General features: G+C 43.5%; 1 protein-coding gene across 1 annotated transcript in view; it reads right to left on the bottom strand.

Moving 5' to 3' along the window:
* The window catches only part of NSF (N-ethylmaleimide sensitive factor, vesicle fusing ATPase), a 68461-nt gene extending 42757 nt beyond the window's left edge, over positions 1–25704 (bottom strand). Inside the window, exons 1-2 of the mRNA XM_063459374.1 lie at positions 25615–25704; positions 1532–1617 (exon numbers count right to left, since the gene is read on the bottom strand). Of these exons, the coding sequence (XP_063315444.1) occupies positions 1532–1617; positions 25615–25626 (98 nt within the window). The 5' untranslated portion in view covers positions 25627–25704. The remainder of the gene's footprint in view (positions 1–1531; positions 1618–25614) is intronic.
* Between the last annotated feature and the right edge of the window lie 538 nt (positions 25705–26242).

Consider the following 26242-nt stretch of genomic DNA (forward strand, 5'->3'; position numbering starts at 1 on the left):
GCCTGGAGGTGAATGGAACATTTTCAACATTGTGCCACCCTACTAATTAATAAGGTCACTCTGCCACACTCCGCTCACTCATTCTATTACAGTAAACTGTTGGGATGAGGGGTCTGATTACAATTTATGTATAAAGGCTATTTAAGTGGAGATGTTTTTTTTTTTTTTTTTTTTTACACTTATTGCCCCTTATATTGCTCGTGGCTGTTAATATCCCCTTTGTGGGCTGTAATATCCCCTTTGTGGGCTGTTTTTTAAGCAGGTGGTATATTTTATCCATAGGTGGCACTTCCAAATTGCATGGCCCCTATGTAATTCTTCTGAGCTGGTTTGTGGAGTCTTATGAAACATTTACACTTTAGCTGACCCCTTTTTCTATTGTATGTTAATGATAAGCTGCTGCAGGCACTAGATACACATCAGGGCGTTTCAGGTTACACCCACTGGGTGGAAGGTCTGTCATTCTCAGGCACGCCCCTTACTCCACCCCACATGCCTTCTGATTTGACATGCATCCGATGAAAACACGCCTCCGACTTATTCCGATTGGCTGCTTCACACATGGCTAATTACAATGGAGGTAGCTACACATGGTTTTAATGTTGCCCCTGATGACTGTGGGTTAACACCAAAACACCTATCTGCCCTTTTTTCATTTTTCTCTCACGAGGGCAAGAACAGTTCTCTAAGTTTTGACTGCCGGCATGGACACGATTTATAGTTAGTTTACATAGATACAGGCAGTGTTCGCTTGTACTAGGTAATAGGGCCTCGTGGCTGTAGGTATATGAAGTGAGGGTGGTTTTTGTTTACCCTTGCTAGCGGTATTTAGTAGACACTCCCAGATTTGGGACTGTCGAGGTATTCAGCACATATTTTGCTACCCATAATGTTCTGCCTTGTTTATCTTCATTTTTACTTTTAGGTAGTTACAAACATTCATACAATTTTATAACCACGGTCCTTTATGCTGTGTAGGGCACATCTTCTAAACAGTGGTTAATTGCAGTGACACATGTCACAATATCCTTAAGGTCTTTCCATTTGCTGATGTCCCTTTAGGGACCTTACCAGCCATGTATTGGGGTTATGAACTCTCTGGAAGGTTTATTTAAGCCTACCTATGTAATTAAGGCCTTAGCTTTCTTCTGTACGCAATATTCTTTGGTTACTGGTGACCGGACCCCTGCCTGTGTTGCTTGCATCACAGTGGTGAGCGTGTCGGAAATCTGACTTCCCTCGTTTTAATTACTCATAAAAATGCAAGTTTTGTCCATCTGCTAAACTCCCTTGTTTTCTTCTGGTGCCATTCATCTGGTTGGTCCGGAACTGAAGTGCGTTTGTAGAATTAATTTCATGCATGTTTTCATTGGCATATCTACTTAACAGTTATATATTATTATTTCTTATTTGAGCAGTGGAGTGCCTCTTTAACAACACTTGGGGGCCAAGGCTGGGTACCCTACTGTAAAGACTAGACTCAAGAAATACAAAATAAAATATTACGTGTTGACATCCCTAGAACACTTACTGGCCAGACTGGAAATCTTTCTCATTGACAACGGCGCAGTTGGTGAGAGATAGTTCATCTGTAGGGCATCGAGCTGCTTGCATAGACTACAAACAACAAAAGGCAGAGTTAAATATAATGCACCAACTACATAATAATAATAATCATCTTTACACACCATACCAAGGGACAGACAATGCCCCAAGCAGCACAATACATATTATTTACATTCGACTGGCGCTCAATGCTCACACTTTAATTTTATTTTATTGTTCCCTAGAACGAGACAGCAGCTTTTCATATATGATATATATATATATAATTTTATTTATTTTAAATAGCAACTCAATTTGCTAGCTTGATATATGCCTGTGAGAGCTGTGCAGGATTGTATTATGGTCCACAGAAATCTGTATTTTTTTTTTTTTTTTACTTAATGCACCATCCATTTACTTACTGCACCTTAAATACATTTAAAAAAAAAAAAAAACTCACCTTTTTTCCAGCGCTGCGAGGGTCCACCACCAATGCCGGCCCCACCTCCTTGGCCGACATCTTCAGAATTGATCATCTCAGCCACAGGTAATCGTTGGATTAGCTGAAATCATCAATTCTGATGATCTCAAACAAGGAGTCGGGACGGGGGCCAATAAGCATCTCCACTGTCTTTCTCTGAAAAAGGCAGGGTTTACATTTAAAAGCCTGCAGGGACTGACCATACTCACCAGAACAATTACATTAAGCTGTAGTTGTTCTGTTGACTATAGTGTCCTTTTAAATATTTTCAAGTGCCAGGAGTATCCTTTTAATTTTTTTTTCACAATTTGTTTCTTATCTCCCTGATTTTTAGAGACACACACACACACCAAACGTTAAAAAAAATAAATCTATATTTATCTTCTCCAAAAGACAGACAGGTCAGATTTCACATTTTGTAGTCATGGTTACTGGGTTCCTTGGTTTAGTCTATGATACAGTCGAAAGGGGTTTGACAAACATATTGCCAAAAACCTAGAAGAAAAGGCAGACACATTTTAGGAACCAAAATAATAACCATATGTTCTATAAAAGAAAAATAAAGGAAAAGTCTAATAAACGTCTGACCCTGATAATGGGGCAAACTGTTTTGCAACATTATGCCCTCTAGGGCCATCTATGGACGGTGACATGCATCTAGCCTCTGCAGAGCTGCAGAAGCAAAATGCTGATCCTTCTGGCAATTCATTGGGCCATAGATAGTCAAAGGCCAAGACAATATTTTTAGTAGTACTGCCTCCATTAATATGATAATCATTGAACCCTCAGGTAGCATTGGAGAGCATAAGTGGGCGACCACTAACATGATGGGGATGTGGGTGACAGCGAGAGACTCATTTGGATGTCTGTTGGCATAGTGGGAAATATGGAAGGTTTTTTTGTAGTTCCTCTTCTAGCCCAGCATCATGAGGTTTTCTGGGCTGGTCACCCACAATATCCATGCCTGAGCTGGCTCATTGGGGTATTTTCCAGTGGACTGAAGCATCTGGGGCTGACCAGGATGTACGATGACGTCCAGTCATGCTATGCAGTTCACACTAATGAAGGCTGCTGCCAGGATACAGGTCATTCTTCCAACACTTACTCCAACAGTCTTCATCTGTGAAATCCAAATATTGCAATCTTTGTGCAAGTAGGACCATCCACACAGAGATCTGTGAATAGTGCATGCATGAAAAGGCCATTCATTTTCACCTGCCCACCAGGCCAAAGGTTGTCTTCTTCGAAAGATGTTACTTTTGGGGTAAAATGCAAATCTGTTCTAGCAAGTTTTCAATTCTCTAGGAAATTGTAACGAACGCAAGTTAAAAGCGTCAGCAACTTCAAATTAGAACATATTGCTGTATATTTTTTTCATATGAAAACAAAAGTAACAGACTTGTAACAATCCATTATTGTCAAAATGCTGACAGTTCTCCAATCGCTTCAGGCCCCATCAGTTACACACAGAATCCTGTATTGGGCAGTTACAGTGCACTCTTGGCTCCAACAGCACCACTGCCCTTATACTCCAAGTAGCATACACATACGGCACACAGCCCGACACTAGCCAAGGAAGAACGATCCCTAGACAGAACATATCCCTCTAGAGACCTAGCCCAACATATTGGGACCCACCTAACTCGGAGGAACAGGACCGGAGGTTAGGTCGCACCATAGGAAAAAATCCACACTACCCTATTAGCAATCTCTCCAGTATCACAACATTTCTTCTCAACTTAGATGATCCTGAAGTACACGACCCAACAGGCAATGCTTCCTTGCCTGAAAGGGTGGCACTACAAAACCCCTACCCCCTAGCTAGTTAAACGAGACGACTCAAAGGCTTTCATCACTCAAATTAGAAGAGCCTATTAGAGACCCGGGTAGCCATGACCCCAAGGAGGGCAGGCTGACCCTCACACTGCATTTATGTTCTGCATTGGTTATCTTTACAGGCTCTTAACGTTGTTTTCCTTTCTGTACAAACTTTTGCCACGAGAATGACTGTACAATTGTTTACCTTGCCTAGCAATTTCCATGATGCTTACTGTACAGCTTGCATTGCTAGGAACAGCGTAGCATAGCAGTTCGCATTTAACATGCATAGCCGGTCCTACAGCACCAGCCTTAACCAAGTGAGCTGCACAAGCATTTTTATATTTCATTTCTATTCTTAATTTATTTTTTTTCTCCTTAGCCACAAGATACCCCTAGTATCCTAACAAGTGATCCTTAAATGTTCATCTGAACAAGTGAAGCTTAATAATCCAAGGAGGCGAACTCCTGTTATGCTAACTGCTTAGCGGGTAAGATAGAACTTACTTTTCACGTCAGTATGTCTGACTGGCGATGCAAGTCCCCAAGCTCCCCTCGGCCGTGAAACATGATCGGCTTACAGGTGAGGCAAACCGGTGGTATCAGCTGAAGCAGCACCAATGACCAATTTTAAGGTTATCCACACAGTTATAGCTCACCAAGCTTCAAGGTTATCGTTTTCATTTTTACTTTGTGTTTTAAATCAATGTGGCATCTAACTTTGTCACCCTAGTGTCACTAACTATGCCAAAGCAAGCTGGCCACAACCAGGTGGTATATCGCTCATCACTTAACAAAAGGCAGACCTCAACAGTTACTTAAACCTTTAGTAAAGTCTACCTAAATCTGCGTTATGGGTATCGCATAACAAAAATGTGCTGATTCCTATGTACAACTGCTTATATCCGACAAATCTACTCTTTGACATATTTGTATATTAAACAAGCTTTGTTTTTTTACATGCACAACAAAAAAAGAATTATAAAAATAAAAATGCTAAAAATGTGCCGATAATCCTAATGCTTCAACTGTTTCGCTTGAAAATGTGCTCGAGGAATGCTATTGGGGCACCAAGAACTTCTATGTTATGTCAATCAAAGCACAATAAAAATAAAGAATAAAAAAAAAAGGTGGAGGTGGCAATGCCGCTTTAAAGGACAACACAATTTATTCTGAGACAAAATTCACACCTGGTCCAAAATGAATGAAAGAGCGTTGTGGAAGAGAAAAGATCCAACTTCTGTTAAAAATGAAATCACTACACTTGGAAGCTATGGTTTATAAAAAGTTTCGGTTAATTTAACTTGAACAAAATTTTGAATGCCTCTACATATACTACAATAAAGGGACAGTTCCACAGTTATTCTTGGAGTATTTCTTGCCTCTGTTTTTTTATGTATATCCTGGTTTGTGGCACCCATACAAATGTGTACAGCCCTGCTGTGCAGCGATGTCTAAAAAGGCTGGGAGGGTCACAGACCGGGATCATCTTATGTTCTTAGTCAGACGATTACAAAAATGTATCTAAAGCCTTAGGGATTTCCAGCCTCTGTGCAGGACAAGCAAACAAAGTGACCTGTTTGCAAGAACCTGACCTCAGCCTTAACCCTATAAGCACGGGACACCTGACGTGCCTTTCACAAAGTGTGGATTGAGATGTCAAAATGACATATCTGGTTATCCCTAGATACGTAGATGGATTAAATCTAGTGGATAAAAATGGCCTGGGAGGTCCAGGACTGGCCCAGATTTGCAGTAAATTATGTTGGGGCCTACAGTTTGTCTCCACTCTTAAAGAAATAAATTAATAGTTTTTTGAGATTTTTAAACTGGACATTTGTTGGTTTCACAGTATTTATATCTCACATACACTGGAACTCCTGATCTCAGAATGAAGAGCAAATTCCAACAAGCAACATAAAGACCTATCGAAAAAGTCTAGGGAAAAGTTCTGAAAAGTCAGTGACGGAGTAACGAAGACAAGAGAATGCTGGTGGTAATCCGTAGACGATTAAGAGATCCATAAATGAGACAGGAGACCCTCTGCCCATCTATCAAAGTGTTAGGTATGTTGTGCAGATCAAATAGTTAAAAAAAAAAAACACACACAAAACAAAACAAAACAGTGATCCGTGTTAAATGTTGAAAAATACAAAATGAGGAAATATCCAAGAAAGGTTATAAATTTATACAATACACTGTAGTTCAGTTTTGCAGGAGGGTAAACGGTTAATAATAAATAAAAGTGTAAGATATGTGATCACATGTTTTAATTTATCTGGTTTCTGCGTGGGAGATTTTCTCAGGTTTCCGAACAGGAATACCACCATAAGAGTGAAATGTCAACTCTTTTTAAATGCAGATTTCTTTAAATTTTATTAAAGGGAAACTATTGTCACCAAAACAACTACAGCTTATTGAAGCATAGTCAGTCCTTGCAGGCATTTTAATGTAAACACTGCCTTTTCACTGAAAAGGTAGAGCTTACATTACAGCCTGGGAACACCTCTAGTGGCCACTCCATAGTCGGCTACTAGAAGTGCTTCCTGGGGCTGTGCTAGAAGTACAGCGGCTCTACGCTCTGCATGGAGACGCTGAACTTTCCCCATAGAGATGATTCCATTGATTGATTCAATGTATCTCTATGAGAAGATGCTGATTAGCAAGAGGGGCATTTGGTTGGGGGACTGATGCGGTGGAAGGACTGGCCGTCGTAGCCTAGAGGCGGCTCGGAGGGTGCAGTAGAGTCCCAGGTATCGGAAGGCGCACCTCCTCATAATGCACATTGCTCATGGCGGTCGGAATACAACATGAGGTCATATCCCAGCAGTCGGCACTTTGTGCATGAAGGAAAGAGAAGTGAAGGGGACAAGCTGGAGACAGACTGCTGGACCATGAAGTCTACTGGTAATGTGAAATATTGAAGGAGACCGTACAGAATGTGAGTCTGATGTATTTTGTGTGTAAATGGGTTAGTGTGAGTTAGCTTGTCTGTGTGTGAGTATGGAGTGTGTATGGTTGGAGAATGGAGAGAGTGGTTGTGGGTACGAGTCAGTGTGCATTATTCATAATGACAGTGTGAGTCAGGTATTGTGTCAAAGAATGTGTTTGTGTGTCAGTGATTGTGTCAAAGAAAGTGTGTGTGTGTCAGTGAGAACAATATTGAATTAAAAAAAATAATAATTCAACCATTTATACTTTCATTTTTTTTTTTTTTTTTTCACAAAAAGTACCACTTTAATAATTATACTAAATGCTGCTATGTTATTGTTGGGATACGGGGCATGAAATACCAGCACATCAGATTTCGAGAGCATACTACATAGAGTTTAGTAATTTTTTTTTTTTTATGACAAATTAGCTATTTTAATTCCCTCATGCTGAAAGCATGTAAACAAAGTGGAAATATAACCTTTCCAGAAATTGTATGTATATATATTTAAACATCATTATCTGTCTTATGCGTTACAAGTTTCATATGGGACAAGTAATATAAAACATCAATTATGCATATGGTTAGTATGGAGGCGTATAATATTAACGTAGAACTCTTAGTGTACATATAAGTATTATATAGGTGGTTAGGTAGGGGGTTGATCTCTCGTTATGTAGCAGCAGTCCTGGGTAACAGACCCATTTCCAGTGCTATCCTTGAGTCACTTAGCATATCTGCGTTCTGGCTCTCTCATGACTGCAGGCAGGGGAGGGCTGGCAGCCTTAGGCCTGGGGGGCAAAACCAGTCAAGTGGCCCATTGCGCCACCAAATCAGTTCACCATCCATGCCCACCTTTTTCTGGTTTTATAACGGATATTGATGTTATGCTAATCAGTAGCTCTTTGCCATACCTGCTCCTTCACGGCTCTGACTTTCAATGTTGTCAGAGCACAGGCTGAGAATCTCTGAGCCTGTGCTGTGACTCACTAACTGAGTGCCGGAACCACGAGGGAGAGGATATGATCTGACTGCACCTACTGCTGGTGCGCACCAGTGGACCACCAGCGAATCGTTTAAATTAAATATGCTGGTGTACCCAACTTGTGAGCTGTGTTGGCCGCCGGGCGCCTCTGTTGTCATGGCACCCTGCGTGACCGCACAGCTTGCCCACCCCAACGGCTGGCCCTGCTGACACACACTGATGTTACTACTTAGACATCCCTCAATATTAATACAGAGATGAGAGTAAACACCAATAAACTGTGGAAACAGAGCTGATCCCCCCAAATTTATAAAGGTTTGCTTAGAGGATTTATTCAAGATTAAATCATGCCTCCTCCTCTCTCGCCCATGCGCTGCTCTGTAGGCTGGGAGGAAGTGAAGAGTAATCACAGTCTCCCAGCACAACGCCACCTGTGGCTGCATGGGGAACAGCTGTTTAATGCAATGCTTGCAGGACGGCCAGCTGCCGCAGAACCTCTTTGTTTCCGTCTCTGCAAAGGGCTCCAGGCACTGCTTGTTGTGAGCCACTGTAAATTAGGGGCAGAGGGCACTTGCACTGCGGTCAAGACGGGTCTGGGCAGGAGGAGAGTGCAGTGCAATCAGTGCACTCCCCTCCTGTGGGTCACCAGTAGACTGGTGCACCTGCCCAGGATCAGAGCCGGTGCAAGGATTTTTGCCGCCCTAGACAAAATATAAATTTGTAAATTATAGATTAGTGTCACTAATAATATACTAGATTGCCTACTTACAATTAGATGAGGATGATTTGGCTCCACTGGTCTGGTGTAGAACAGGACCTCTGGAGGCTGTTTGCAACTTTGGTCACAAAATTCAACGTTCTGGGAGAATTGGAAGCAGCTCCATTTTTTGGGGGCCTCTTACACAGCTCAAGGTCTGGGCCCCAGTGCCTGACGGTGAGTATGCCCATAAGGCCCACTCATAAGTCCACTTATATGTTCCACCCACCCATGAGCTCGCTCACAGGGAGTGGAGTATGTAGGGGATGTGTTATGTGTTATCTAATATGTGTGTGCTTATGGTATGTAGTGTATAGGGATACCAGTTTGTGCAGGTGATGCAGTGTGTTTGTGTGTAGTGGAAGCAGTGTGTATTTGTGTATGAGGGATGTATTATGCGTTTTTGGTTGTGTGTGAGGGATGCATTGTGTGAATCTGTGTTTGTATGCATAAGGGATGCAAGGTGTGTGTCTGTATGTGTGTGCATTGAGTGTAAGAGATGCATTGTGTTTCTGTGTGTATGTAAGAAAAACAGTGTGTGTGTTTGCATGTGTGTGTAAAGGTTTGCATTGTATGTTTCTGTGTGCAAATGATGCATTGTCTTTGTGTGTAAGGGTTGCATTGTGTGTGTGTGTAATGGATGCATTGTGTGTTTCTCTGTGTGTAAGGGAAGCATGTTCTGTTTCTGTGTATGTATAGGGATGCATTGTGTGTGTGTGTGTGTGTGTGTGCGCGTAGTGTTAAAGAGCTCCCTGTCTTGCCCCCTGTCCTATAGAGCTGTCCCTAAGAGCTCTCCCCTGCCCCTTAGTGGTCTCTCCTCTCCCCCACCCTCCCCTAGCGGTCTCTTCTCACACTCACCCACCCTCCCTGGGCTCTTCTCATCCCCCCTCCACCCTCCCTGTGTTCTTCTTACTCCTCCCTCTGTATGTTCTCACCTCCCCCTGTGTTCTTCTTACCCCCCCTCCTCCCTGTGTTCTTCTTACTCCCCCCCTTCTTCTTCTTACCCCCTTCTTCTTCTTACCCCCCCTCTTCTTCTTACCCCCCCTCTTCTAATTACTCCCCACTCTTGTTCTTACTCCCCCCTTCTTCTTACCCCCCTCTTTTTCTTATCTCCCCTCCTTCTTACTTCCCCCTCTTATTACTCTCCCCCCCTCTTCTTACTCTCCCCCCCCTCTTCTTACTCTCCCCCCCTCCCCTCTTTTTACTCTCCCCCCTCCCCTCTTTTTACTCTCCCCCCTCCCCTCTTTTTACTCTCCCCCCCTCCCCTCTTTCTCCCCCCCTCCCCTCTTTTTACTCTCCCCCCTCCCCTCTTTTTACTCTCCCCCCTCCCCTCTTTTTACTCTCCCCCCCTCCCCTCTTTTTACTCTCCCCCCTCCCCTCTTTTTACTCTCCCCCCTCCCCTCTTTTTACTCTCCCCCCCCTCTCCTCTTTTTACTCTCCCCCCCTCCCCTCTTTTTACTCTCCCCCCCTCCCCTCTTTTTACTCTCTCCCCCCTCCCCTCTTTTTACTCTCCCCCCCCTCCCCTCTTTTTACTCTTCTTACCCCTTCCCCTGTAGGTGGCCGAGCTGCACTCCAGTCCGCGGTCCCGGCCGGAGTGATAGGAAGGTGCTCAGTGTGCACCTTCCTGTCAGTCCGGCCGGGTACAGGAACCAGAAACTCCTGTTCCGCGCGGAACAGGAGTTTCTGTTTCCTGTACCCGGCCGGACTGACAGGAAGTGCACACTCAGTGTGCACCTTCCCATCAATCCGGCCGGGACCGCGGACTGGAGTGCAGCTCGGCCACCTACAGGGGAGGGGAGAAGCAGCTGCAGCCGTCTGAGCGCTCTTTACAGAGCGCTCGGCGGCTGCAGCATTTAAAGGGCCGGCCCTAAAAGAATTTCGGGCGGCCTGGGGGGAAATTGCCTCCCTGCCCCCCGGCCCAGCCCGCCCCTGACTGCAGGTGTCAGCCTCTTTATTGCCCCGGTGCTCGGTGCTTTGTGTTGCTTGCGCTCATGGTGGAGACATTGCTCCGGTTCCTCTACTGTGGCTTCTGGCAAAGGGGTCTCTTGCTGTTGCCTTGGGGCCAGTCCTGTGTGTTTGAGGAAGCTGTCTAGGTCATCTGCTGAGGTGAGTGTACAGCTTTCACCTGCGACGACAGTGGTGAGGGATCCATCCATGCCCCAGCGGTATCTCAGGTTAGCGTCTCTCAGTTTCTTAGCCACAGGTGCCAGTTTCCTCTTTTCTGTGAGCGCTGAAAACGGCGTATCAGGCTATACTGCCACTTTATGGCCTTCGTGGGTCACTGTACCTAGTTCCCTTGATCGGGTCATAATTGCGGCCCGTATGGAGATGTCCCTGGTGACAATGATGATGTCTCTGGGCGCTTCTGTGAGGGCTGCTGCGGATTTTCGCACCCTGAAAGCTGAGGTGAGTTGCGTCTTGTCCGTGGGGTCTCTAATGCTCATGGCTATCATGAGGTTATGTATATAGGGCAGGAGCTGTGCGTCGTCTATGTGTTCTGGGACTCCTCTAAGGCGCAGGTTTCTTCGTCTGTGCCTTGCCTCCATAATTGACATTGAGCGTCTCAGGTCTCGTACCTGTAGGTTGAGCTCCTGTAGGTTATACTCGGTAGCAGAGATTTTTTTGTCTCTGGTTGTCTCCCTCGTCTCCAGGTCGTGGACTTTGCGGCGTACGTCCTCCACTTCCGTCTGGACCTTCTGGAGGTCTTCTATCCAGATCTGCCTTAGGTCGAGCAGGAGCCTCTTGATATCCCCTTTCGTGGCAGGGGTTTCGTCTGCCTCATGCTCCGGCGAGCTGTCTCTGGCCTCTGAACGGGACGAGGGCAGGGAGTCTACTTCTTCTGCAGAGGCTTCTGGTGAGTAGCAGGCCTCAGGCGCCATCTTGGGCCTTCGTGGAGGGTCAAAGGAGAGTCTGATGTCGGGCTGCCGGACCGATACCGAGCTCAGATTTTTTTCGGGTTTTCTTCCCCATAGTCTCTGCTTGGGGGTTTTGTTTGTCTCAGGTGGTTTTTCTTAATTTGTGTTTATGGCCTTAGTGTCTATCACGGAGAGCGGAGCTCCGTGGAGAGACGTCCGCTCAGTTCAGCCGCTGGCCACGCCCCCTATATACTTTCATTTTTGATATTGTTGTGCGTGTATACCAATACGTGTATTATATTAATATTTACATGTGTATATATTACATGCATTGCTTATGCATGCATAAAACGCAAACGGTAGAGAATAAAAATCTGAATCACATTACTTGAGCTCCGACCATAAATAGCCCATAGCTGTCTCACCTCGGCAGGCAAGACTGATCATTCTCCTATACCACACTACTTCCTTCCTAGTCCGCAGATCCCCTTAATGAACAGAAAAATACTGGATATATGTAATATAGAGAATCACGCAGAAGGACTGATTGATTTGGAAATCAGTGGACACGGAGGGAGAAAAGAGAGACGGACAGAGACAATATCAATAACAGGAAGCTAATCTAATAAGGAAAAAGAATAAACAAATGTATTAGTGGAAGTTACTTAAAGAAACACGCAAGTAATCTGAGCAGCTGGGGAGGGTGGGTGATATACAAAACCAGAAATGAGGATCAGAACCGTAATCATATTAAAATATTGTTTACAAAACAAACCCAGTGAGTGAGTTGTTAATGTCCCCAAGACTGCCACAAATGTGGAAATAAATTCCCTATTTAATATATTCCGTATTACATTGTGATCTGACATCAAGGGTATTCTAATTGAATATTGTACAATTACACGACAACTTTATTACATCATGCTCCGCAGGTAAACCATGTAAAAAACAAAAACAAAAATCTCTCAACTTTTGCATAATTTCCAGAAATATATTAGAACATCTCCTGCACAAAGGAACTGAACAACTGAGAAGACTCATCTCTGCATGTGAATATGACTTGCTCCTCAATAAAGGAAATCAAGATCACGACGACTAGAACCATCTCTGGAAAATGAACATTTTTGGAGATATTCCGTCTATCTCTTGAGCCTTTCACCACGGACCTCTGCTCACCCTCATATGCCATTGTGAATAGAAAGTCATACTAATGGGAGAAAACTAAGGCAAATGGTCATCTTCTGTACGAAGAATACAGCGCAGAAAATAAAAAAAAACATTCACTTCTAGGAGAGGACTAGAAAGACCACAGTGCTTTCAGACGCTATCTTACAAGGTTCACTTAATTCAGAATTCAGAAATTGAGGCCGATAGATATCCAAGCTGTGCTGGAAGCAGAGTTGAAGACTTTTTCCAGGTAGGCTAGTTTTACAATTTAGAATTCGAGTTGGACTTGGCAGTATGAACAATTACGCTAACCTTGACTTTCTACATTTCTTTAATACATCTCCCAAGAGGCTCAGCCAGCAAGGCTGGCTTAGCATCAAATACATTTTATCACAGAAACATGTAAGATTATACACCACGTTCATAGATTTTAGAGGAGTGTTGTAGTTGATTAATATCTGAGAAGACTGTGAAAAGAGCTCTCCCTGTATACCAAATTATATATATAATAATAAAATATAAATATAATAATAATAATAAAAAAATAAAAACAACTAGTAATGTCTTATGGGGCTTTGTCAAGCCTTGCTGTACAAAGCTGTTGAGGACGGAGATGGTGATAAATAATTTACAGTGCTTCCTTGGGAATCACTCTCTGGGAAGAAATAATTTGCAGATGGCATACAGCGAGCTGTAAAAAGCAGCCTCCAGGCCCTCCCCATATGTACTGAATCACGCTGATCTCAAGCTCTGCAGAAATCAGGTCACTCTGCTTACCCAATCAAATCCACAGGAGCCCAGGGTATCGGAACCATATTAAAAATACAAAACAATAGGTGGCACAGTAATGGAAGCAGGTGGGTGATGGGGTGGGCTTCCCAGGTATGCAAGTCAATATATAGCATGTTTTTTTTTTTTTAATGCAGAGTAGAGAATTTCAGGTAGTGATAGGGGCGCTCGCTTTAAAAGGATGCCTGGGGTATACGGACAGGTGACTATTCCATGGGCATACTAAGCACGTACAGCACCTTGCTATCTCTTACCTACAAAATAACTGGATATGGCAGGTAGCACTGAGACAAAATGTGCGTATCTTACCAAGGCCAGCTGTAAGCTTAGCTCCTGCCCTTTCTCCTAATCTGCTCGACTTCCATCGCTTAACGGGGAGCCGCTCCGGTTGGAAAACACACAGATCAGCAGTTCAGAATCACCATTTGGTTTTGTGCCATGTGGGCATTTAACGGGATGTAAGTGCTGTACATGGCATATAACTTGGGTAAGAGATACGATAAAGCCTAAGGAATTATATTAACACAAACACTAAAGTGAGAATCCAAAAAGTGAATTTAAAATTTAAAGTCAAAAAAGACAAAATTATGAAAAATTCTCCAAGTCAGCTACACTTTCTATTCAGCTACTCTGGGCTTACATTTAAAATTCACTTTGAAATCACCTTGAGCTTTAGTGTAAATCACTGATAAACAGAACAAGCCCAATTACACGTAAACACATGATTTCGGTAACTAATAGATATGAACTAATAGATAATGTCCTATTTGTCTCAATGCGAAGGCACATCTGTTCTAGAAAGAAAGTTCATTTCATCTTTGCATAAATCCACTCCTTAGCTTTTTGCGACTTTTGGTTTTGACAAGTGAGCCTGAGCAGGACTCTTAAGTGATAAAGGTGAATGTCTTATAGGTACGGAGCACCACGTCGATGTAGCAAGCATCAGTGTGAATACTTGTCTTTCTTCAGTCGACTTCCATTGCAGTCCCTCTTCAGGTCCTCCGAGATGGGCAAGAATTTAATTTCCTGAGATTATTCTGTGTGAAGGGTTATAAAAGGCCTGTAGTTTGGGAAAATAGGCTTTTTACGTAAATTTTAGACTAAAACTGCTGTTTCCAGTCAACGACGAAAGATGCTGTGAGGAATTTGATGGTGCGCGTTCCCAACAAGTGGACTAGATTTCTTATCCAAAGAGATTTCATGACTGTACTTGGGTTTGCATCTATTCGTGGTTTTTATGAGTGTTTGTTATCAAGGTGGTCTCCAAGGTTCTTATCCTGTTCAGTGTGTGAGATGTGAGCAGCCTTGTTTGTCACAAGTGCTAGGAAGCCTTCCCAACCTTTCTAGCAATGGTTGGTCGTTGTCATAGATCGTCACCTACATTTTTGTAGGCATTACATTGTTAGACTCCTGTAATTTATCAAGTACAGTCGCGTTTTAGTGTATATATAGAATACTTTTTGGCATCGTGAAGATATTGAACAGAATATGAGAATACAAGACATTTGTTTCTGTTTTGCGGTTCCCACTGGTAATGTCTATTTAATTAGATCAATGATCTAATGTTACAGCTTGTGGAATGTTCTGGTAAATCCGAGAAATTTAATGTAATATTATTCTCTTGTATAAAGTGAATAATGTCATCTCAAACCTTCACCATCAGTGATAAGATGCAACATTGCCCTCAATTTGTACTGCAAGGAATTGAGAATTCTCTAGTAATAACTTCAGTCGCGAAGGAGACATTGGATAGTCTGTTGTTCGATAGTTGGTTTTACAGAAATTGCAAGACAGCCTGTAAACTAAAGGCACTTCCGGGATTTTAAAAGACTTTAGGTTGGCTTACTGATGCTGGACATCCGCACGCTCTGCATGAGGATATCCAGCGTCCGTAAAACAATGCTTTCTATGGGGAAGATCTAATGCACTCGCTGTGCATTAGCCCTCCCTCCAACCTCCGTCTGATGACTAGTGAGTAAATAAAGAGAATTTTATCCCTCTACTACTGGGGGGGGGGCAGGGGGAGGTTTGTATTCCTAGCACTATAGCATCCCTTTAAATTATCGAAATATTGGTTTAATACAAGTGTCAATAAACCGTAGAGCAGGGGTAGGAAACCTACGGCACTAGTGCCATGCTCGGCACTCAAGGTGTCTTTGCACGGCACTCAAGGTGTCTTTGCACGGCACTCAAGGTGTCTTTGCACGGCACTCAAGGTGTCTTTGCACGGCACTCAAGGTGTCTTTGCACGGCACTCAAGGCTGCTAGAGCCAAACAGGCTCTGGCTATCAGGAGACCCAGTAAAACTTCAGATATCTGCTAATACAAAGAGGTGGTGAAGGACAATCCTCAATTTATGCATTGCAGCACATAGAGGAAGTGATCTTAGATCACTTCCTACCGGCACTTGTGAATAGGAATCCTGTACCTGGCCAGCCTGGTCCCCACTGGAACCCAGGGAAGCCACCCACACTGCTAGATATATGCAGAAATGCATAATAACCCTCCCCTCATACAAATAATAACAGCCCACACACAAACATACACACAATCCCCACAAACGCAACACCACTAACAATCCACATACATGCACACAACAACACATGCAGCCTCTCACGTGCAATACCCCAAACAGCCCCACACATACACACACTATGTGACATATCCATCCACACACAATTCCACAAGCAGCCCTCATACACATCCCACATTCAAATGTATCATACACAATACCATAAACTACTACTGAACACATACAATATCATTGCTCATGTACGCACAAATACAACAATACAAAGCAATTACAGAAAAAATAACACAAGCAGAATACGGCAACATGCACACCTCAATTTAAAAAAAATAGGATCGGCACGCTACAGGACATCACAATTCTATATCGGCACAGTGCTGCTAAAAAGTTGCTTACCCCTGTCGTAGAGAAATACTTTCTCTATATGGATTATCTGATTTAACCCCTTAAGGACACTTGACATATCTGACATGTTATGATTCCCTTTTATTCCATAAGTTTGGTCCTTAGGGGGTTAACAATGATGTCAATCTGTATAAACAAGTTCAGAGCAGTAATTACAAATTGCCTGGGTAAGCAGGGGTTTGAAATTTGCACAGGATCAAGATATGTAGCAGCAATAACCCAAAGCATCCTGGGAAGCAGAAGCATCCTGGGACCAAATATACATATAGGAAGTAAAACCCAGGAGTCAGAGAAAACAGGAAACCCATCAGAAGAGGGCATGTGCATCAAGGGGCCAGAGGGAGAAAGAAAGTGCACATGCAGGAAAGTGGGAGACAGCTACATTCCACAGACACAACAAAAGCATGGTGTGAGGGACAGTCAAAGCATCACAGGCAAGGCCGGGGCCACTGTAAGCGAACTAGGCATTCGCCTTGGGCACCGGCCTGCTGGGAGCGCCCACCGGGCTGTTTTTCCTGGTGGGCTCCCCCTGTTTTGGGGGGCCCCTTCAGTGTCGGGCTAATCCTGTAGGTGGCCGAAAATGGGGGCGCCGAGAGGAGTCCTGTCACAGGGGGCCCAGGAGGTGGCCATCTGGCCACCCCCCGATGCTGTCCTTCAATATGGCAGAGCAGGCACCTGCTTACCTTGATGGCAGGTGCCTGCTCTGCCAAGAAGTGCTGGAGGAGAGAGGGACAGGAGGCAGGCTACTGTATTGTGGTTGGCGAAGGAGGCTGTTCTTGCAGCTTCTTACTCCTACCTCGCACGCCCTCTGTGATGCCGGAATATGGCATCAATTTGGCCCCGGCATACTAAACAGCACGCTGGAGGAGTGAGAAGCTGCCCCACTCTGGACCCCAAGGTAGGGAGGCTGAATTTGCCTCAAAACAATTGTGTGAGTCTGTGTGCATGCGTCTGTCAGTGAGTGAATGAGCGTGTGTCTGTCAGTGACTGAATGTGTCTGACAGTGAGTGTGCTCATCTGTGCTAGTCGTTTAAATTAAATTCACCAAATGCATTGAATACGTCATTTATCACAGCGATAAATTATGTATTCTATGTACAATGTAGGTATTAGACAGTGTGTGTGTATGGATGTAGGTATTAGGCAGTGTGTGTGTGTATGGATGTAGGTATTAGGCAATGTGTGTGTGTATGGATGTAGGTATTAGGCAGTGTGTGTGTGTATGGATGTAGGTATTAGGCAGTGTGTGTGTGTATGGATGTAGGTATTAGGCAGTGTGTGTGTGTATGGATGTAGGTATTAGGCAGTGTGTGTGTGTATGGATGTAGGTATTAGGCAGTGTGTGTGTGTATGGATGTAGGTATTAGGCAGTGTGTGTGTGTATGGATGTAGGTATTAGGCAGTGTGTGTATGGATGTAGGTATTAGGCAGTGTGTGTGTGTATGGATGTAGGTATTAGGCAGTGTGTGTGTGTATGGATGTAGGTATTAGGCAGTGTGTGTGTATGGATGTAGGTATTAGGCAATGTGTGTGTGTATGGATGTAGGTATTAGGCAATGTGTGTGTGTGTGTGTGTGTGTGTGTATGGATGTAGGTATTAGGCAATGTGTGTGTGTGTGTGTGTATGGATGTAGGTATTAGGCAATGTGTGTGTGTGTGTGTGTATGGATGTAGGTATTAGGCAATGTGTGTGTGTGTGTATGGATGTAGGTATTAGGCAATGTGTGTGTGTGTGTGTGTGTGTGTATGGATGTAGGTATTAGGCAATGTGTGTGTGTGTGTATGGATGTAGGTATTAGGCAATGTGTGTGTGTGTGTGTGTATGGATGTAGGTATTAGGCAATGTGTGTATGGATGGATGTAGGTATTAGGCAATGTGTGTGTGTGTGTATGGATGTAGGTATTAGGCAATGTGTGTGTGTATGGATGGATGTAGGTATTAGGCAATGTGTGTGTGTATGGATGGATGTAGGTATTAGGCAATGTGTGTGTGTATGGATGGATGTAGGTATTAGGCAATGTGTGTGTGTATGGATGGATGTAGGTATTAGGCAATGTGTGTGTGTATGGATGGATGTAGGTATTAGGCAATGTGTGTGTGTATGGATGGATGTAGGTATTAGGCAATGTGTGTGTGTATGGATGTAGGTATTAGGCAATGTGTGTGTGTATGGATGTAGGTATTAGGCAATGTGTGTGTGTATGGATGTAGGTATTAGGCAATGTGTGTGTGTGTGTATGGATGTAGGTATTAGGCAATGTGTGTGTGTGTGTATGGATGTAGGTATTAGGCAATGTGTGTGTGTGTGTATGGATGTAGGTATTAGGCAATGTGTGTGTGTGTGTATGGATGTAGGTATTAGGCAATGTGTGTGTGTGTGTATGGATGTAGGTATTAGGCAATGTGTGTGTGTGTGTATGGATGTAGGTATTAGGCAATGTGTGTGTGTGTGTATGGATGTAGGTATTAGGCAATGTGTGTGTGTGTGTATGGATGTAGGTATTAGGCAATGTGTGTGTGTGTGTATGGATGTAGGTATTAGGCAATGTGTGTGTGTGTGTATGGATGTAGGTATTAGGCAATGTGTGTGTGTATGGATGTAGGTATTAGGCAATGTGTGTGTGTATGGATGTAGGTATTAGGCAATGTGTGTGTGTATGGATGTAGGTATTAGGCAATGTGTGTGTGTATGGATGTAGGTATTAGGCAATGTGTGTGTGTATGGATGTAGGTATTAGGCAATGTGTGTGTGTATGGATGTAGGTATTAGGCAATGTGTGTGTGTATGGATGTAGGTATTAGGCAATGTGTGTGTGTGTATGGATGTAGGTATTAGGCAATGTGTGTGTGTGTATGGATGTAGGTATTAGGCAGTGTGTGTGTGTGTGTGTATGGATGTAGGTATTAGGCAATGTGTGTGTGTATGGATGTGGGTATTAGGCAATGTGTGTGTGTATGGATGTAGGTATTAGGCAATGTGTGTGTGTGTGTGTGTGTATGGATGTAGGTATTAGGCAATGTGTGTGTGTGTGTATGGATGTAGGTATTAGGCAATGTGTGTATGGATGGATGTAGGTATTAGGCAATGTGTGTGTGTGTGTATGGATGTAGGTATTAGGCAATGTGTGTGTGTATGGATGGATGGATGTAGGTATTAGGCAATGTGTGTGTGTATGGATGGATGTAGGTATTAGGCAATGTGTGTGTGTATGGATGTAGGTATTAGGCAATGTGTGTGTGTGTGTGTGTGTGTATGGATGTAGGTATTAGGCAATGTGTGTGTGTATGGATGTAGGTATTAGGCAATGTGTGTGTGTATGGATGTAGGTATTAGGCAATGTGTGTGTGTATGGATGTAGGTATTAGGCAATGTGTGTGTGTATGGATGTAGGTATTAGGCAATGTGTGTGTGTATGGATGTAGGTATTAGGCAATGTGTGTGTGTATGGATGTAGGTATTAGGCAATGTGTGTGTGTATGGATGTAGGTATTAGGCAATGTGTGTGTGTGTATGGATGTAGGTATTAGGCAATGTGTGTGTGTATGGATGTAGGTATTAGGCAATGTGTGTGTATGGATGTAGGTATTAGGCAATGTGTGTGTGTGTATGGATGTAGGTATTAGGCAGTGTGTGTGTGTGTGTGTGTGTGTATGGATGTAGGTATTAGGCAATGTGTGTGTATGGATGTAGGTATTAGGCAATGTGTGTGTGTATGGATGTAGGTATTAGGCAGTGTGTGTGTATGGATGTAGGTATTAGGCAGTGTGTGTGTGTATAGATGTAGGTATTAGGCAGTGTGTGTGTGTATAGATGTAGGTATTAGGCAGTGTGTGCGTGTATGGATGTAGGTATTAGGCAGTGTGTGTGTGTATGGATGTAGGTATTAGGCAGTGTGTGTGTGTATGGATGTAGGTATTAGGCAGTGTGTGTGTGTATGGATGTAGGTATTATGCAGTGTGTGTGTGTGTATGGATGTAGGTATTGGGCAATGTGTGTGTATGGATGTAGGTATTAGGCAGTGTGTGTGTGTGTGTGTGTGTATGGATGTAGGTATTGGGCAGTATTTGTGTGTGGATGTACACATTAAGCAGTATGTGTGTGTTAGGCAGACCTAACTGAAAACCATATGGCAACATTTTGGCCAAAATAGTTGATCTAGAAGAATTCTCCAATTTGGCTACAGTCACAGCTCAGCTGTTTTTGCTTAAACTTTTTTTTCAACTCACTGCAATTCAGAGTTTAGTGAATAAACCTCTGTGAGATTGTATTTGCTGTTATAAGGGGGCGGAAAAATGGATCTTTGCGTAGGGCAGCAGAAATCCTTGCACCGGCCCTGATCGCAGGAGACATCGAAAGACACCAAGTATGGAAGCCAGTGCTAGAGACAGCATCAGTCAGAGGACTAGGTGTAGAAAATGTAAGACAGCTAAGCTACCCGTATATACTCGAGTATAAGCCGACCCGAATATAAGCCGAGGCCTCTAATTTTACCCAAAAAAACTGGGAAAACTTATTGACTCGAGTATAAGACTAGGGTGGGAAATGCAGCAGCTATTGGTAAATTTCTAAATAAAATTAGATCCTAAAAAAATTATATTAATTGAATATTTATTTACAGTGTGTGTATATAATGAATGCAGTGTGTGTGTGTGAATGAATGCAGTGTGTGTGTGTGTGTGTGAATGAATGCAGTGTGTGTGTGAATGAATGCAGTGTGTATATAATGAATGCAGTGCAGTGCAGTGTAGTGTGTGTGTATGAGTGCAGTGTGTATATAATGAATGCAGTGCAGTGTGTGTGTATGAGTGCAGTGTGTGTATGAGTGTGTGTGATGGAGAGCATTGGTGGGGGGTGGGCATTTTTTTATTATTATTATTTTAATATTTTTTTTTTTATTATTATGTTTTTTATTATTAATATATATATTTTTTTTTCGTCCCCCCTCCCTGCTTGTTAGCTGGCCAAGGAGGGGGGCTCTCACTCCCTGGTGGTCCAGTGGATGGGCTGTAGGAGGGGGGCGGGCAGAGAGCTCTTACTTATCTTCACAGCAGCTCCTGTCAGCTCCCTTCCCTCTCCTCCGGTCCGTGCAGCTCCCAGGTCAGCTCCCTCTGCAAGTCTCGCGGCCGCGTGGAGCGTTGCCACGGTAACCCGTGGCAACGCTCTGACCCCGCGGCTCTCGCAAGACTTGCAGAGGGAGCTGACCTGGGAGCTGCACGGACCGGAGGAGAGAGAAAGGAGCTGACAGGAGCTGCAGGAAAGGTAAGTTACAGCTTCCTGCCAGCCCCCGGTCCTTGTCTGCATTATGGCAATGTAAATTGCCATAATACAGACAATTGACTCGAGTATAAGACGAGTTGGGGTTTTTCAGCACAAAAAATGTGCTGAAAAACTCGTCTTATACTCGAGTATATACGGTAACCATCCTACTGCAGACAGTTAATGAAGGGCTGAAGGTGTTTACATTACCGATAACGGTCAGAAAATAGAAAGCAAAGGTGGATGAAAGAAGAAGAGCAAAGCAAAAATTGGAGTAGTAAGAGTGTCTTACTGTTCAATTCTCTGCTATTTAGGAGAAAACTCACTTTGTTTATCCAGCCTTAATTCCACCTCCCTACACGTGACTTACACAGCCTTCTGAAACACTTCCTGTAAACAGAGATCTAATGTTTAAACTTCCTTTACTGCACGCTCTGCTCAATTTAAAATGTCTTATCTCCTGCTCTGTTAATAGCCTTCAGGCCTTGTAGAAGTATCCTGTGTGTGATAAAAGTTACCGTATATACTCGAGTATAAGCCGAGTTTTTCAGCAATTTTTTTGTGCTGAAAAAAACCAACTCGGCATATACTTGAGTCACTGTCTGTATTATGGCAATTTACATTGCCATAATACAGACAGGGGGCTGTGGGGGCTGCAGAGCGTTTACTTACCTCTCCTGCAGCTCCTGTCAGCTCCCTTCTCCTCCGCGCCGGTCCGTTCAGCACCTCTGTCAGCTCCCAGTGTAAGTTTTGCGAGAGCCGCGGGGTCATAGTGCGGCTCTCGCGAGACTTACAGTGGGAGCTGACAGAGGTGCTGAACAGACCGGCGCAGAGGAGGAGGGAGCTGACAGGAGCTGCAGGAGAGGTAAGTAAGAGCTCTGCCAGCCCCCTCCTACACAGTGCCCATTCACTGGACCACCAGGGAGTGAGAGCCCCCCTCCCTGCCATGTATCAAGCAGTATCAGAACGAGCAAGCCCTGCTACCCCCCCCTTGGACCGGCGGGGGTGATCCCGGTCCACCCCAGAGAGGCTACCCCAAGCATTCCGTGAAGTGGGATGTCGCTAGCAAACGGAAACCTACCTAAGATGGCGGACACTGCATGTGTCGATGGCCCCAAAGACTCTACACAAGACATCCTCACACGGCTGAATAACCACTTTGATGCATTATGGAGGAAGTTGGAGGGTGTATTATATCAGGGACAAGGTGAGAGGGGGTGACCAACTGCTCACAAGAGCCCACCCGCCTACATGTATGCCACGAGGCAAGCGGTGTGGCACACTCCCAGAGATGGGGGTCTGGCCGATGGAGGGCATAGGCTGATTGATGCAATGGACTCCCCTGGTGCTGGACTTAAAAGAGACTTACTCTCTCTCATGAATAATGTTGATATGCCGCCTGCCCCTAAGATGATCCTGTCTCAAGACCTCCTACACTCCCAATAGGGGGACCCTCTAGGGGACTTACCTTGTTATGCTCCACAATATACATCTCTCCCTGTATTATTCTTTTATTATTTAATCATTGCCTATTCAAACCAGGCTAATCTGGGTGCATACAGCTCTTAAGATTCCCATCTCAATCTGCACCTCAATCTACTCATTTATCTTTCGCTAACATATATAAAATGTGCAGTAATGACAGTTATACAATGTGTGTCTAAGCGCTTGCTCCTGCTGTTGTGGCAGCGCAAGACTGATTGTTGTGCACAACAAAAATAAAGAATAAAAAAAAAAAATAATAACTGTACCATGGACCCGTTAGTGCAGGTAGACGTAGCTAGGCAATGCATCATGTATTAAAATGCTTCCGTGAATGAATTGACTCTAGAGAGCAGGCTTATTTTATTATCATTAACCATGTAGTAATAGATTTCCTCCATTGGGACAATGTCGTATATTAGATTTGTCAGGAAGGCTATAGTCAGGGTTAAACACCAGAGCAAATGACTACATTTACCCTTGTGGACTCTTGGGGAACATACCAACAAGAATCACAACGAAAGCTCTCCAATAATTGTATCCTCAAGAAAGAAATTAAATAATGAGCCTACAAAATGGTTGGGACTCATCTTCTCTAGATCCTTTTTACTGTCCTTTCTACCTACAATTCCAAGGGTTAGTATCTTAGCTGACAGACTCTGTAAGTACAGTAGAGATTGGTCCAGCCAGCAGACAAAAGGATGATCAGCACCTGACGCAAACTTTGGCGGAAGGGACAGGTGTAAATATGGATACGTCAATGTTTCTAGTGTAAATTTGACAGATTTTCTTGCTTCAGGAGATACTTAACTATACTGAATTCCTCAGTTTCGCTCATTGGGCAGGTAGAAACATGATATTTTATTCCACCATTACACTCAGGTCCTACACCAGTTTATTAAGCATCGGTGACTGTATACATCACTGAGGTCAATAAACAAACAATAAACAAACAGGATATTACGTATTAGAACTGAACATTGAAGATCAGATTGTTTTGACGGCACAGTCCGACCGTTGTGGGTCCTTACTGGGTTAAATAGGACTCAACTTTTATTCCCCGGAATAAGGAGCGCTATATAAATAAACACTACTATCTCTAAACAAAACCAAAGAAAAGAGGAACAGACTGTAAAAAATAAATTATCATAATTTAAATAAAAAAAAGGTAACATATACATACACTGGTGCTTACAGATGTTGCAAAAGGAAACATAATATTACATTTGCTAAATTCTGTCAACTGATGGAAATAAATCTACCATTATTTGTTGAGGATGCTATAAATGCTCTTTGATTTGGGACAATTTTGCTGCAACAACATGTTATAATGCATGATGACAGATCTGACTCACTATCCCGGATATATTGCCATAATCAAATCTACTATGCTTCCATTGCCCCTAGGATTTCCAGTAGCGATCGTCCATACATCAAAAAGCCCTGAACAGCATCGAGATCCACGAGAAAAAAAAAAATAAATTCAATCCCACCCCCTTTTTTGCTGAAGTTAATTTATTCCTTGCAAGGACTAACATGATCAAGATGGGTTATTTACCGAATATATGTAATAAAACCAGAATAATCCCCTAATATTGAGAATAATCCATAAAATCTACAGTTTCCATATTTTTGTGCTGTCATTGCTGCAGATCACGCACACATCACAACACCCTGTGCAGCACTGACCATACATTACAGATTGCAACGTACAAGGCTCGGCAACACGTTCCAAAAGGGATCTCCCGGCTATGGCGTTAAACGAGACACAAGAGCAATTCTTAATAGATTTAACCCCTTAATGACACATGACATATGTGACATGTCATGATTCCCTTTTATTCCAGAACTTTGCCCCTTAAGAGGTTAAACACAAAGCTACGGCTGCACAGCATCTAGTCACATAGGTAACCGAATACGGATCGTTCACAAATATCGATGCACAACGCTGCGTACGACTCAATACGCAGAGCCTGAAGGATGCATTTCTAATGCACAGTCATGCAATCAAAGAGCCTTTATATATCATATGTATTAGTAGACAAACATTAAATATATTTAAAACTCAACATATTGGCCAAATTATTTATAGCGCGCGCACACGCACACACACACACACACAATATAAAACCTTTTTTCCTTTAAGGGGTTAAAATATACCTTTTTTTTTATCTCATGTTTAAACACATACACAGCAGGATATATATATGTACATTTGTTTTCTGTTGATAATATAATACAGATTTAAAGATATATATATATTTTCCTGTTGATAACACAGATTTGAATGTATAATAATGGAGTATATTTCTTTGTGATGATATCTATGGTGTCTGATCTCTCCCTGGAGCTGTGGATGTGTGCAGACACTGCAGTATATGATGGTGCTGGGTATGTAGCTCAGCTCTGTATAATATATTATATTATTATTATTAATATTATTATGATTATTGGCACAGGTCATGCTGCCATTGATTCCCACTGTGGATGCTGTGCTGGCCATGGAGGTGTCAGGAAGTGACAGCTCAGCACTCAGTGAAGGACCATGCCCCAGGCTGTCTGACCCGCCTCCCCCGGTACCCCCCAGGCCACCTGTCCCCAGTCACTCACCCGGCCCGCCATGTCTGCTGGCTGCGCACACACAGTAACCGCCGCACTACCAGCTCAGCACCGGAGAGCAGGACCACAGAGGGCGGGGCCAGGGCGGTCACATGACGGATGGTGCGCCATGACACCTAGGGGAGGAAACCCGGAAGTGGGATCCCGGAAGTGGAGTGGCCTTAGCTGTGCTGACCAAGTATATGGTGCAGACTGCGTGCAAACTGCTTCACCAGATTAAACTGGTCACAGGGTGTCATTAGATAGTGGGGTGTCAGGGTGTGATAGTGGGGTGTCATTAGATAGTGGGGTGTCAGGGTGTGATAGTGGGTTGTCATTAGATAGTGGGGTGTTAGGGTGTCATTAGATAGTGGGTTGTCATTACATAGTGGGGTGTCAGGGTGTCATTAGATAGTGGGGTGTCATTAGATAGTGGGGTGTCAGGGTGTCATTAGATAGTGGGTTATCATTAGATAGTGGGGTGTCAGGGTGTCATTAGATAGTGGGGTGTTAGGGTGTCATTAGATAGTGGGGTGTCAGGGTGTCATTAGATAGTGGGATTGTTAGGGTGTCATTAGATAGTGGGATTGTTAGGGTGTCATTAGATAGTGGGATTGTTAGGGTGTCATTAGATAGTGGG

The sequence above is a fragment of the Pelobates fuscus genome, chromosome 6, assembly GCF_036172605.1.
Source record: "Pelobates fuscus isolate aPelFus1 chromosome 6, aPelFus1.pri, whole genome shotgun sequence".
Taxonomy (NCBI): Eukaryota; Metazoa; Chordata; class Amphibia; order Anura; family Pelobatidae; genus Pelobates; species Pelobates fuscus.